Source organism: Carassius auratus, chromosome 27 (assembly GCF_003368295.1).
Source record: "Carassius auratus strain Wakin chromosome 27, ASM336829v1, whole genome shotgun sequence".
NCBI classification, from domain to species: Eukaryota; Metazoa; Chordata; class Actinopteri; order Cypriniformes; family Cyprinidae; genus Carassius; species Carassius auratus.
Genome location: NC_039269.1, coordinates 21,771,802 through 21,785,094, shown reverse-complemented (window position 1 = coordinate 21,785,094; position 13,293 = coordinate 21,771,802). Strand labels below are relative to the sequence as shown.

The 13,293-nt window shown below is 39.2% G+C and overlaps 2 protein-coding genes across 4 annotated transcripts; one reads left to right on the top strand and one right to left on the bottom strand.

Annotated features, from left to right (window-relative positions):
• The first annotated feature begins 438 nt into the window (after positions 1–438).
• On the top strand, positions 439–6,494 carry LOC113045891 (occludin-like). The gene is made up of 7 exons (XM_026206621.1): positions 439–1,349; positions 1,667–1,831; positions 3,319–3,452; positions 3,547–3,753; positions 5,056–5,227; positions 5,359–5,400; positions 5,533–6,494. The coding sequence occupies exons 1-7, from the start codon at positions 606–608 to the stop codon at positions 5,677–5,679; spliced, it is 1,611 nt and encodes a 536-aa protein (XP_026062406.1). The 5' UTR covers positions 439–605; the 3' UTR covers positions 5,680–6,494.
• Positions 5,866–12,536, bottom strand: LOC113045892 (nuclear receptor subfamily 2 group F member 6-like). Of its 3 annotated transcripts, none has more exons than XM_026206622.1 (5): positions 12,400–12,536; positions 10,896–11,480; positions 10,698–10,792; positions 9,069–9,629; positions 5,866–7,467 (listed from the first exon to the last, which is right to left on the bottom strand). In XM_026206622.1, the coding sequence occupies exons 2-5, from the start codon at positions 11,162–11,164 to the stop codon at positions 7,193–7,195; spliced, it is 1,200 nt and encodes a 399-aa protein (XP_026062407.1). In that variant the 5' UTR covers positions 11,165–11,480; positions 12,400–12,536; the 3' UTR covers positions 5,866–7,192. The 3 variants fall into 3 exon arrangements, with proteins under 3 accessions (XP_026062407.1, XP_026062409.1, XP_026062408.1); XM_026206624.1 differs by having other exon boundaries at positions 9,069–9,626; XM_026206623.1 differs by lacking the exon at positions 12,400–12,536 and adding an exon at positions 11,933–12,363.
• Positions 12,537–13,293: the final 757 nt, after the last annotated feature.

Below are 13,293 nucleotides of genomic sequence, written 5' to 3'. Positions count from 1 at the left end.
ATGGCCTTGTCCAAACTTTTTTGAGATGTGTTGATGCCATGAAATTTAAAATCAACTTATTTTTTCCCTTAAAATGATACATTTTCTCAGTTTAAACATTTGAACAGAATATGTTGTATTCTGAATAAAATATTGAAATTTGAAACTTTCACATCATTGCATTCTGTTTTCATTGACAATTTGTACAGTGTCCCAACATTTTTTGGAATTGGGTTTGTATATATAAATGATAAATATATACAGAATACACACATATATTAATGCAAACAAAAACTTAGCGCAATAAATCGTTTGACAGCACTAATTTATATATATAAACATACATATACCTGTATATTGTTCAGCTATATAAATTGTGTTTAGCTATATTTCAATTTAAGTTTTTAGTTTTTATGTTTTGTGTACAATAGCAACAAATGGTCTTCTCGCCACGATTATAAGAGTCATACTTGTCCATATCTTTTTTTAATGATTAAAACAAATGACTGCAGCTCATTGTCTGAAAATGAAGTATGGTTTTGGTTTCAGAAAGCTATGTCTGTTCCCCGATGATCTCATGATCTAAATTTGGCCTCATTTCTTTTTTTCAGATTATCTCATGAATCATGTATGGAACACAGCAGTATGACAGTCCACCGCAGTACAGTCCACACTACATTGTCCCGTCAAATATGTACACATCCAGAAGTTTCTACTCTCAGAGAAGCGAGTATGGCTTATACTCTTCAGTGCCTGATGCTCCTCAAACAGAGGGAAACCCTCAGCACTTCTATAGATGGTTCTCCCCACCTGGCATCGTGAAAATGATGGAGGGACTGGTGGCTCTGCTCTGTTTTGTTATTTTTGCCTGTGTTGCTTCTACTCTAGTTTGGGACATGCACGGCTATGAGGGAAGCATCGGGGCGTTCGTTGCTGGATCTGGAGGCTATGGGATGGGGTCTGGGTACTATGGAGGAACCTATGGCTATCAGAGCTCTTATATGACACCCTACTCAGCAAAATCAGCCATGATCTCCATGGCAGCCCTTAATTTTGTTGCATCTTTGGCAATCCTAGTGGTTAGTTTCTCAAAGACATGGTGTGTACATGGAAAAACGTTTTACTTGACAGTTCTAGTGGTGGATGTGGTTCTGGCGATTCTACAGTGTATTATAGACATCATATTTGTCATTGGGGTAAATCCCATGGCCCAGAGTTCACAAAGCATCATGTACAACCCCATCCTGATGATGTGTCAGACCTCATTAGGGACTCCCAGCATCAGCGCTGGAGTTGGGACAGGCTTCCCAGGTGCATATCCGTCCTTTAATCGATATCTCTATCACTACTGCTTCATGGATCCCGAGGAGGTCAGTATAGCAAGACATACACTCTTAAAAAATAGGTTCTTTATTTGCATTCCTTGAAAAACCTTTAACATAAATAGAACCTTTCCATTGCACAAACTGTTCTTTATATTGGAAAAAGGCACTTAAGATTATTAAAATGTGCTTCAGACTTAGAAAAACATGTCCGAAAGTTTCTTTGGGGAACCTAAAATATTTCTTTGGTGGCATTGTTGTGAAAACCTTTTGGAACCTTTATTTCTTAGAGTGTAATTCTCACTTCTTATTGCTCTGTAGCTGTAGTTTCACTGTAACATGAATTGTTTTCTTCTTAATTTTAGGCTGCAGCTCTGGTATGTGGACTGTTTGTCATGATTGCCCTGGTTGTTGCAGCCTATTTTGCCTATAAGACTCGAAGCAAAATATGGCGCCATGGCAAACCTAATATCTACTGGGAGGAACCACCTGTCCTCAGAATAGACAGGAGCCAAAATGCACAAAACTGGGTGAGTTCAGAAGTGGCAGGTCAGATTTATTGAGTTCATTGCTATTTGCATTCAAATTTCTGGCATATACATCTATATGCTCAGCAAGGACAAAGGCTACATTTACTTCAAAAGCATAGTGACATTGTGAAATATTGTTACAATTAAAATAAAAATAATTCTAATATATTTTAAAAAGTCATTTATTCCTGTGTTGGTGAAGCTGAATCTTCAGCAACATTACTCTATTCTTCAGTGTCACATAATCCTTCAGAAATCAATCTATGATGATTTGCTGCCCAAGAAACAATTTTTATTACAGTTTCTTTTTATTAATTCAAACACGAAATTTTTCTAATATGTAATGAGAAAATTTGGTTTAACACCAAAACACAACAGTATGATCTTTTAGTTTATTATACTTTCAATAGGCAGTTATTTCAATGGCATATAATGCAAAATACATGTTTACAATGTTGTAATATTACAAAATATTACAGTAAACTGTAGTACTGTATCTGTCCAATAAGGTGTTGTGTAGGACCATTCTCTGCCAATTCATGAATTATTCTCGTTGTACCGTATGACTAAGTCTGTATTGTAGTTTTGCCCTCTTAGGGTGACACTGTAATTTGCTAGTCTCTACCATAGTGAGGCCTTGTTTAGATGTTAGTAATCTAAACCTGCGACACCAGTGCCATACAATGAAATCAGTCATATGATCAGATTTGCTTTTGTGTTAATCATTCATCGATTTACAATGTTTGTGAAGTGAATTGCTCTCTTCATGATGACAGATACAGAATAGGTCAGTTAACAATCTGAGCCCTCCTGACAGTCACAGATAACTTGTGTTCCAGTTACTATATAGGTGATGTGTCATGTTGTTTTTATAGATAAAAATAACAGCTTTTGCAATTACTGACTTTTTCATCCAAATGTACATTAGCTTTAGCTAAGTTTCTGCTTATTGTAGCTTGTAAACAATAGATTCTGATGTCGATTTATTTATAGGCTTTAAAACTCACATTTTGCTCTTTAAGAGTAGTTTATATTATTTGGTTCGCTGATGAGACTTCAAAATGGGTTGTTCTGAATTCTTGGACTATGGAGTGACTTTCCTGGAAGTAACCCCAGATGTTGTTTGTTGCTGTTAAGACAATACACCGCCATTTTTGTACAGCCAGTGCCATGTGCAGCTCTCATCAAGCATGTTTCCTGAAAGCTGAAATTATTATACTTTAATAGAGGAAGTGATGCACATGCATGATTGTGTTGTGATGGATTTACAGTGTCTTGGTGTATTGTGTCATATAAAACTGCTCAAGTGGTCTCTCAAGAGACAGTATTGTTCAGAGAAATCTGTGATGGTATCTGATTGTCCTCCGGTCTGATCTAGTTTCCCATCAGGTCATTCTGTGGCAGCTTTAGCGTCAGACTTCAATTGATTCATTATATGTTCTGTGGTTCTTCCAGCTCCATTAAAACTTGTACATTGTTTGTTCCAGCAAGGCACTCAATACACCCCCACTGTGGTTTTATCAGAGAAGGCTTCCCCTCATCTGAAAGCAGAGAATAGCTTCACATCCTACACTGAGGGAACAGTGAGCGTCTACAGCGAGGGTGCATGCAAAAGCAGTGTGTGAGTGCAGCCTGCCTTTCTGACCATGTTCAGGACAAGAAATTCTTACAAGTACCAGTGCACACAAGCCTTTTCATTGCACTTTGTTTTAAAGGTATTCTGAGAATGCGAACGGTTGCTCCCCAGAGCCGTTGTACCAGAGTCGGTGGATGAGCTCCAACACTGTGGAGGAGGTTGAAGTGCAGAGCAGCTCGGTGCAGGAGAAACCTGAAACGTACGAGGTGGAGGACGTGCTCTGTGAGACGGGCCACACCACTGGTGGAGATTCGGCCACTGAATCAGACACATTTGAGTTGGAGGAGTGAGTTTCAATCGTGAATACTTCTTATCCTTAACATTAAACAGTTTCGCTCTTCGAAACTCTTGTTAATATTGAGTACCTATAGAGAAGTATTGCATCCTTCATATCTCCAAAGAGACTTCAGTTTTATCATATTTATAAAGACAGATGCAGCTTTATGAAGGCACGCTGTGGGGAGCTAAAGAGTCAGGAATAGGCTACTCATGTGCTGATTGCCAACAAAACTTCTGAATCATAACCAGGATCTTTTATTGCTGGGACTGCTCCATATTTCAGTATCAAATGTTGCAAAACGCCATTGCTGCCCCAGAAAAACCAACCGCTGCCACTGTTCACATAATGCTGAGTTCTTTGGGAAGCTAAACAAGGTTATCTTTCCCTTACATCCAAAACCACACTTCATTGGAGCCATTCTTCTCGAGTAAGTTCTGCGATGACGTTGATGGACGTGCTCTTGCTCTCGCTCTGGGGTGCGTTTCCAAAAAACATTGTTAGCTATATGGTCGTTCAATCAGGACCACTTTTTTCAAGTATATTTATTTCATTTATATTGCATACAGTTAGTGTTGGCAGTATGGTTATGTTCTGGGCAACACTCCACACGCCTGTCCATGCAGCCATGCTTGGACAGAGCGAGGAAAGCAGCGAGACAGACCCCCCTGGGGTACAGAACAGAACCATTATATTCATACATACAGTTCACAATTACATGAGGTGTAAAACAAAACATGATAGAGAATACTTCAAATGAAGTGGAATAAAAAGGAAGAAACAAAAGTCAGATCGGATTACGGATTACCTAGTACGTGTTAGATATGTAGACGTGCAGTATGTGCACACACAAAATTGTACATGGTACTGTTGTTGCTGCTCAAGAGTTTGCTAATGCTTCCTCAGCAATGTGGATTTATTTCACCAATATTACAACCAACAGCGGAGACGCATCATATACAACATATAATAGTCACTTCCCTACAAGTACTGTTAACTGACAAAGTGAGAGCGCCAACTGGTGGCCTGGAATATATAAAATAAGCTTTTCTTGGCTGGTTTCGTAGATTTTCTTTGAAAATGTTGTTGTGTATACGTGAAAATTGTTAAAAATTCAAGGGAAAAACTTTTCCATTTTGACTAAATCGTTGTCGTGTAAACGTAGCCTAATTTAGAATGCATTAAATATCATTAGACACCCCCCCAATGTTGTGCTGTTTAAAAGAGCTGATGCAGTTAAGAATCTGTTTTTCTACTGTTCTAATAGCAGATTGTTTTGCAAGATAGTCACTTGTTTTTTTCCTGCTACAGCTCTCATTCAGAAATTACAACCGATGAAGAGCGCAGACAGTACAAGAAACAGTTTGATATCTTCCTCACTGAATACAAGAACCTCTGTGCAGAAATGGATGATATCAGTGATCAAATGAATGAACTGAGCCGAGAACTGGACACACTCCACGAGGAATCCACCAAGTTCCAGGTAGGCACCAAAAACAAGTAGAATAATAAAGTTAAGAAAGTTTATCAGACTTCAATTACAATATATTAACTGATATGATATAAACTCAATACAACCCATATATCTGTATGTATATACAAATTGTATCACAGGCTGTGGCTGATGAATATAATCGACTCAAGGATCTGAAGCGGGTAAGAAAAAAAATTCTTGATGGAGTCTGATTTTTGTCCACCATTATTAGGAGACTGATTGACCCAAATGATTTAAATCAGTCATTTCATATTTTTATCTGTCCATCCCTAATGCCCATTTCCTTTCTATAGTCTCCAGAATACCAGGCTATGAAGCTCCGGTGTAAAACACTGAGGCAGGAGCTGTGTCATATCAAACAACTGGTGAAAAATTATGACAGAAGCTTTGCAAGAAGAGAGAAGACTAATATCACTGATCACCAGGATTTCTTTGTCTAAAACTGTACACATGATGAATGCATACACTTTATACATTACAAACGGTGTTGAGTGAGTTGTGTCTGTAAAGTTGCAGGAGTTGTAAAATTATTTCTTTACAGTTTGTATATAAAACTCCTAAATAAAATCTTTCCATTGTAATTTGATAGGTAAATGACAAAAAAAAAAGCACTCACCAGCACACAATTCAATGTATGATTCTCTTGTTTAATCAAGCGGTCATACACAAATATTTATAAAGACAAAGATATTAAAATGAAAACTGTACATGTTGCCGTTTGGATGCATTTATGTATATTAGACCGCCTGATACGTTTCAAGGCCTAAATATGAGGTAATATTAGTCATTCACATGTATGACAAGGCTAGAAAACGTACATCTCACAACAAGAGCCAAATACAACATGCGGTCACCTGTGAAACGCCACACCAGAGCACTGCTCCACGAAAGACAAAACAGGCAATGCCAGTTTCTTACCGAAAACATAACAGACAGATCCAGTCACTCCTCTTTAGTGTAAAGTGAGCAAGCTCAAGTGTGCTGATAAATTTAAAAACTGACCCAGCTGTGAATGACAAAGTCCGTTTAAGTCTCAACAGACTGTAGAGGTATTTCTTTTGGTCAACATACATAATGTGACTATTACCAGTTTAGCATTAACTGGTAAGTGAAAAAACAAAACAAAAAGAATAGCAGAAAAGCAGATTAGAAACCAGCAGTATGTCGATGAACAACTTGCATTAAGAAAGTTCACTGGTTTTTCCATCTTAAAAAAAAAAAAAAAGCATGACTACTTCATTTGTCATCTAGCTCACTAAATGCAGTGTGTATTAAAAATGAATCTGTCATGAAGAGACAAGTCTGTACCTTAACTCAAAATACAAATACAGCCCACAATTCATTTGTCAAATGGCTGTCACAAAATATGGGTCTATTAGCTTTTACAAATTAAAATCCCTCCTCATAGAAATGCATTAGCATTAATAGGGAAAAAGAGCTAAAAAATACAAGACAAGTAGTTATCAGTGGCAAAACAAATGCTTAAGTCCCAAATCTGACTGTTTGGGTTTGGTTTGTTTGGGTTTTTGGATGTCATCATGTCTACTTCATCCTCCTTCAGGCTTTCAGGAACACAAGGACAGGGCAGAGTAGAATATGAGGGGTCTTTACTTCCTGCTGCCTCCAGGGACAGTCCAAAGTGACTTTCATGTTTACAGGGTTTTAACCAATTTCCACTTAATAACTCGCTATGAATCTGTACCTAACATCTTACCTTTGGCTAGAAGATAACCAATATTTCTCAAATCGTTTTTTAAGAATGCTTCAGAGCCTCATAAAACCTCATAAAGTGTACACCAAGCCTTCTGCCATGTGCTACTGAATCCACCATTCCCACAGTATGACCCTGATCCGGTGAATATCAGATGTGAATGTGCGGTTGAAAAAACTAAAATCACATAATCACAGATAATTTGCAGTTCAGACTGGTTTCCTGGTCACATCTGATGATGGTTATTGTCCGGGTGCGTACGGCCAACTGATGGAGCTGCCAGACAGCTGCATGTCACGGATGAGCGTCTCGATGGGCGTTTTGCCCACCAGGCGCATGAAGAAGAGCTGAGAGATGAGGTTGGCGGGCACGGCCCTCAGAGCGGGCAGTCGCAGGAGGAGCCGTCCGAAGCGCTGGGGCTGCCCGGGGTACTGCATGCGCTCGTACTCTGTCAGGGCCACCTGAGCTTTTTCCTGCAGGCTTTCCACATGAACCGGGTCTGTCAGCCCACACGCATCTGAACACAAAGAACACCAGATATTCAGGTATGAAACCAGACTCCCTCGAACTCAACTGGTAAAGCATGATGCTAGCAGGGACATGGTCATGGTAGAGCTCAACATTACGAAGAAATGTCAGCCTGAGTGAAGTCTAATTACTCATTACCAATGGAAAGTAGTATGAGAGGTACATGGAGTTCTGTGCAATTTTCAGATCTGATTTGGTTTTGGATACAATGAAAGAATCAAATCAAATCCTAGGAATGTGAAGTGAGAACTGCAAATTTCAGACTAAACATTTGATCTTCAAATACTATTTCTGTAAAATGTGTGGTAATGGCAACATGCTATTTTGATAGTCCGCTCCAATGTTCCCTAACTAGATGTTACTTTGCAACTACATGTTAACTACCAGTCATCAACACATATTCTACTGACTAGTAACTTCTTATACTAAACCTAATCTTAACCTAACAGGCTGATAATAATCTAAAGTTAGTTGACAAGTCGCAAATTATAAATATCAATTGTAAACCATACTTATGCCCCAAGTAATTATTTGATAATTATTACATAATAATTGTTATTCATTAGCCCTAGAAAACAACCTTCTGTTTTTCTTTTAAACTTTTTGCAGGTCATTTGTTTTATGTGGGTATATTCATACATGTACTGTTCATTTATTTAACTATAGTGAATAAATGGAAGGTAACGGCTGCTTCACAACCAATTTAAAGGTTCAGTGCGTCCGCCTATTAGAGACAAAATGTGAAAAAAGTATGCGAATGTCAGAGATTGTGGAAAGCTGGCTTCACTGTATGAGTTTGAGGTCAACTGATGGCCAGTGTTATAACAGTGTTATAATGCCATTTGTTATAATACCTTGATAACTTATTATCTAGCATGATAGCAAGTTTTGTAGAAATTGCAAGAATGCATTACAAATTATGTAAAAACTTATTAGTAATGCTTAGTCATGTAACCCAGCACTTCAAGAGTTTAGAAATTACTGGCTTACATTATAACAGTATAATTTTCAGCAGTAACTTATTACAGAAAATTTCTTCTTTGTAAAATAAACACAAATTAGTAAGTTTTAATCATTTTTACGTTTTCAAATATAAATGATATATTAAACAGATATTTAATGCGGATGATAATGACTAGATTTAATGATTACATATAAAGTATCAATCTGTGGTTGGACTAAGAAAAAAAAAAAAAAAACTTGGGCCCTGCATGAGCTGAATTATGCAGGGAACATACATACGAAAAAACTGAATAATTTCACATTGAGTCATTTGGATACATGTGCTAAATAAATGTAAACTCTAATTAAAGGCGTGATGCTTCGGGACAGAATATCTGCATAAAGAGGGTATTTGATCTCTAATTTGTCTTATTCTTAATAAAATGTTAGGTATAAAGGTGTTTCATAAAGCACTTAGGAAACACTGAAAAATATTTAGTCTTCACCAGTAGAGGGTGCTAGCATTATGCTAGAAATATGACCGCCAGCACAATAGTCACTATTCTCTACGATTCTGTAATTACATATTCTTTGATCTGATTGTGTTCGGTTAAATGCAGTTTAATCAGAGTAATGTGTCTGGCACACCTGGTGAGAAGAGCGCAATGGCCTTCAGACAGCTGTACTCTGCTGAATCCACTTGCAGGCGGGTCAGCTTCTCCACTTGGTCCTGGAAGATGCGCACCTGGTCCATGAAGGACACCACCCTCTCGGCAGACATGGGAGAGGAGTGAAAGCCTGCGGCGGCAAGCAGCGGGGCCATATGCAGGGGCAGGCCAGATTGAGCGACATTGAGAATAAACAGTTCACTCCAGCTGAGCCGCAGCAAGGCCACCTGCTCAGATACAGGCAGCTCAGGGAAGTAGGGAATGTTTCGGGCCCATTCGATGATGCTGAACAGGAGTCTGGCGGCTAGCTCGCAGATGCTGTCGATGCCCATGGATCCTCCGCCCCCCTGCATCTGCTGGTTGTACTGATGGCTGTAGCGGCTGTTAGGGTAAGGCTCTGCCCGCAGGAGCTGGGAGATGAGCTCAGACACCGGCTGCCCATTGTAGAACTCGCTCACGCCGCTGCCGGCATTACCGCCCACTGGAGTGGTGGATGGGCTGAGGCTTGAATGCGAAGGTGGGATGCGTCCACGCTGAACTGCTAAACGGGGAAAGGGAAGAGAGAAAGGGAGAGTCGTGATGGAGTTGAAATGCTTGATAGAAGACACTACTAGGTTTCAACGCTCCTTTCTTTCGCTAACATGCAACATCTGGCAGAGAGTCAGAGCACTGACCTAAGAGATTAGAAACGTCTAATTCCTGATTACACAAGCACTCAAAAAAGAAAAAAGGAAGCTACAAACAGCGTTCTGGTTGAACCTTCGGAGACTTTACAAATTAGGTATGACAATTTTCAATAAAAAGCTTAACATTCTAATCATTACTGTTTTAAAAGCAAAACTGTTGAAGAAACTGTGAGATATATAGGTCATCATGCCCTAATGTAAGTTTCATCATGTGCACTGGCAATTGTGGTAAACAAACACCATCTGGGTCGGCTTAAAATAAAATACAGCTCTTAGACTCTCGTCACTCTAACTATCAAATATTAAACAGTGATCTCCACAGCTTTCTGCTTTAGCAACCCATTACGTTTGTCAGACTGCTTCAAACCAGTAACCTGTGAGTTTTTTGAACAATTATTAAAATAACCTTTGCATGCAGTCAATGAAAACAATGAAGTTGTAAAAAAAAAAAAAGAATTTTGAGGTTTTTCAGTCACATTTGATTCAGACAGTAAGGAATGTTTCTTGAGCAGCGAATCAGCATATTGGAATGATTTCTGAAGGATCATGTGACAGACTGGAGCAATGGCTGCTGTAAATTCAGCTTTGCGGTCAAAGGAATAAATTATATTTCAAAATATATTCAAACAGAAAATTATTTTTAAATTGCATAAAAATATTTCACAATAATACTGTATATTCACTGTATTTTTGGTAAAAATAAATGTGAGTAAAATTGTTTAAAAAGAATCTTAAGCCTAAACTTTTAAACAGTAGTGCATGCTTGAAATTATGTCCCAATATGTCAGTGAAACACAGCCCCCTTGCTTTCTATACATTCTATAACATGTTGACAAATCAGTGGATCAGTTGACTGAGTCTTGAGCACTAAACAATGAATGAACCCCATTCCAACTGATTTGATAAGATGGATAGACAGTTACCTTCTTTGCGCATTCCCACACGGAAACACTTCTTTAAGCGGCAGAACTGACACTGGTTCCGATGATGTTGGTCAATCTGGCAGTCTCGGTTTGATCTGAAAGAGACCAAAAAAAATGGCTTAATGGTGAGATGGAAATTAACATGCTGAGAACATCAACTAACACATAGATAAATATCGCTGACTTTCCCTCCATTACCTGCAGGTATAGTTAAGGTTTCGTCGGACACTCCGTTTGAAGAAGCTTTTGCAGCCCTCACAAGTAAACACGCCGTAGTGTTTCCCACTGGATTTGTCACCGCAGACCACACAGTCCACCACACAACCTTTATCATCCTCCCCGGCCTCCATGTCGCTGCCGCCTCCTTGCGGTGACCCATCGTCCTCATCTCCCCTCAGGTACCCCTTGTCACCAAGTCCATTAGTCTCCCCATTGGGATCTCCCCACCCCCCTCTCACCATGGCCATCGCTCAGTTCTCAGCACAACCGAGGAGGAAAAATACTCCCAAACGTGCTGTCGGCACAGACGGTTTCAGTTGACCCCCTTTCTTGATAGCTGTGTGTTCTAAAATGAGAAGATATAAAGGCCTCTATATCTGGTAATTGTCCACAGCTTCGCCTCATGCATTTAGGCTCAGACACGAGTCTGACTCAGTTAACTTTGGTCTTTGGAAAGTGGGCTGTGCATGTTGTTTTGCCTCCTAGACTGACCATGTTCCCCTTTTGCTCCAGGTTCTTTATTCACCCCTCGAATAACGTGTCGTTTAGATGTCAGCTTCCAATCTAGGTGTCAGGGTGTAAAAGAAAAAAAGTTACTCAAAACCAAAGCAACAGACACAGTGTAGGGTTATACACCTTCTGACTACAGGATTTCCATCTTTTGTAATGCCTGAATTAATTATAAAAAGCACTAAAGCAAGTTATTTCTAGCCTTAATTAATGAAGCAAAACTAATAACATGTCATCTAAAAAAATGTCCATGACTTTTCCAGGCCTTTACTAAGAGAGCAGGAACCATGACCTTTTCACAAGTTTTGCTCTACATACTGTGGCTTTTATTATGTAAACATAACACGTAAATTACATTTTCCCTGGAGTCTAGTAGCCAGAGATTACCCAAAAAAATTACTAAAATGTCTAACCTTTCAAAATTCCTGGCGAAGATATATAGTAATGAGAAACAAAACAGAAACGCACATAGTGATATTACAAAATATAAACGTCTTCAAGCATACCATAACAGGCGATAATCACATACTAGCAATCAGAACATCTCTGTATAAAAGCAGCGCCTTCCTGCACTAACGTTGATTGTTCGAGGAAGTGCTGCGCTTGTTTGTTGTGAAACGAGGGCAGACTTTTGGAGTCCCTCTAACAGTTACTGTGGCGCCGATTGAAAACGGTTAAATCAAAAACGGAACGGTTGAAACCAGAACGTAAGCTCGTGTTAATGGTTTAGCCGTGATCCGGGGCTAAACGTCCCCTTTCTTGTTTTTTTTTCTGAGCGCCAGTAACAGTCATGCGGCCTAACCTCCAGCGATCCTCGGGCAGGGGGAGGGGTGGAGCCATAGCTTTAGCGACATACCTCACTCCTGACTTCGGCGAACACTGTCTATATTCTCCTTTACCTTTGACGCCCCAAATGAAAAGATAGAATACCGATAACCGCGGCGAAACCCCGGGAGTGTTTCAGTATCCCTACCTGCTTTTAGAAGTGCAAAAGTCGCGCTGGCTTGAAGAGGACAAGAGATAGCGCGAGCCAGTGTCCAGTAGAGCGCGCGCTCCGCGTGCCTGTGAGGGAGTGAGAGTGTGCGTGCGTGTGAGGGGGGTGCGGAGGGATTTGACACAGCTATTCAAGTCCACGGTTGCCATGGTATCCCTTGCCTTATATGGGCAAAGAAGTCAAAGAGCAGCTCTGCTGGGCATATACACAAAAAGAATGTGTTTTGCTCCTGAGAGATCAGTGACCTCAGGCTGCTTCAAAGGATTGCAAAAACGCCCACAGGACGCCAAACCAGTAAATACCATAGGAGAACATTTAGTCTGGAGCCATGGACAGCCTGGGTATATAGTGCTCTATAATATTATTAATACTTTTAATTCAGGCAAAAAATGTATGAAGGAAGTATTTAAACTAGCTACTATTTAATGTTACCAGTAGACTATTTTTAACTACTAGTCAGTCATACTAGCAGTGACTAGTATCTTTTTAATTTTCACAAGTATGATTTATTTAATACTAGGGTAATACTTATTACAGTATTACTATCTACTCCAGCTTTACCAGTGCTTATTTTAGTGTCTATTTATAAGAGGCTACATAATATCTTTCCCAGTAGTTAACCTTAACATTTGTAATCTCATTAGTTACAGTTGCCTTTTTTACTAATGACTCAGAATGGTTGCTTTATACTTCAATTGAAAGTTTTAGTAGTAATACTAAAAATGGCACAGTAGCGTCTAATAAAGGGTAATTACTTCCAAATTATAGTGTGTTACTGATTTCAAATTACATGACAAAAATGGTGGTGGCACTTTATTTTACAGTCCTGTTATTCATGATTATACTGTGTACTTATTATAGTTATTACAATAA

Excerpts from the sequence above, each read along its gene's own strand:
- LOC113045891 (XM_026206621.1), top strand. The coding sequence starts at position 606 with ATGTATGGAACACAGCAGTATGACAGTCCACCGCAGTACAGTCCACAC. Across the intron at positions 1,832-3,318 it reads GCCAAAATGCACAAAACTGG|CAAGGCACTCAATACACCCC; the intron begins GTGAGTTCAGAA and ends TGTTTGTTCCAG. Across the intron at positions 3,754-5,055 it reads GACACATTTGAGTTGGAGGA|CTCTCATTCAGAAATTACAA; the intron begins GTGAGTTTCAAT and ends TTCCTGCTACAG.
- LOC113045892 (XM_026206622.1), bottom strand. The coding sequence starts at position 11,164 with ATGGCCATGGTGAGAGGGGGGTGGGGAGATCCCAATGGGGAGACTAAT. Across the intron at positions 9,630-10,697 it reads TGTGGGAATGCGCAAAGAAG|CAGTTCAGCGTGGACGCATC; the intron begins GTAACTGTCTAT and ends TTCCCCGTTTAG. Across the intron at positions 7,468-9,068 it reads CATTGCGCTCTTCTCACCAG|ATGCGTGTGGGCTGACAGAC; the intron begins GTGTGCCAGACA and ends CTTTGTGTTCAG.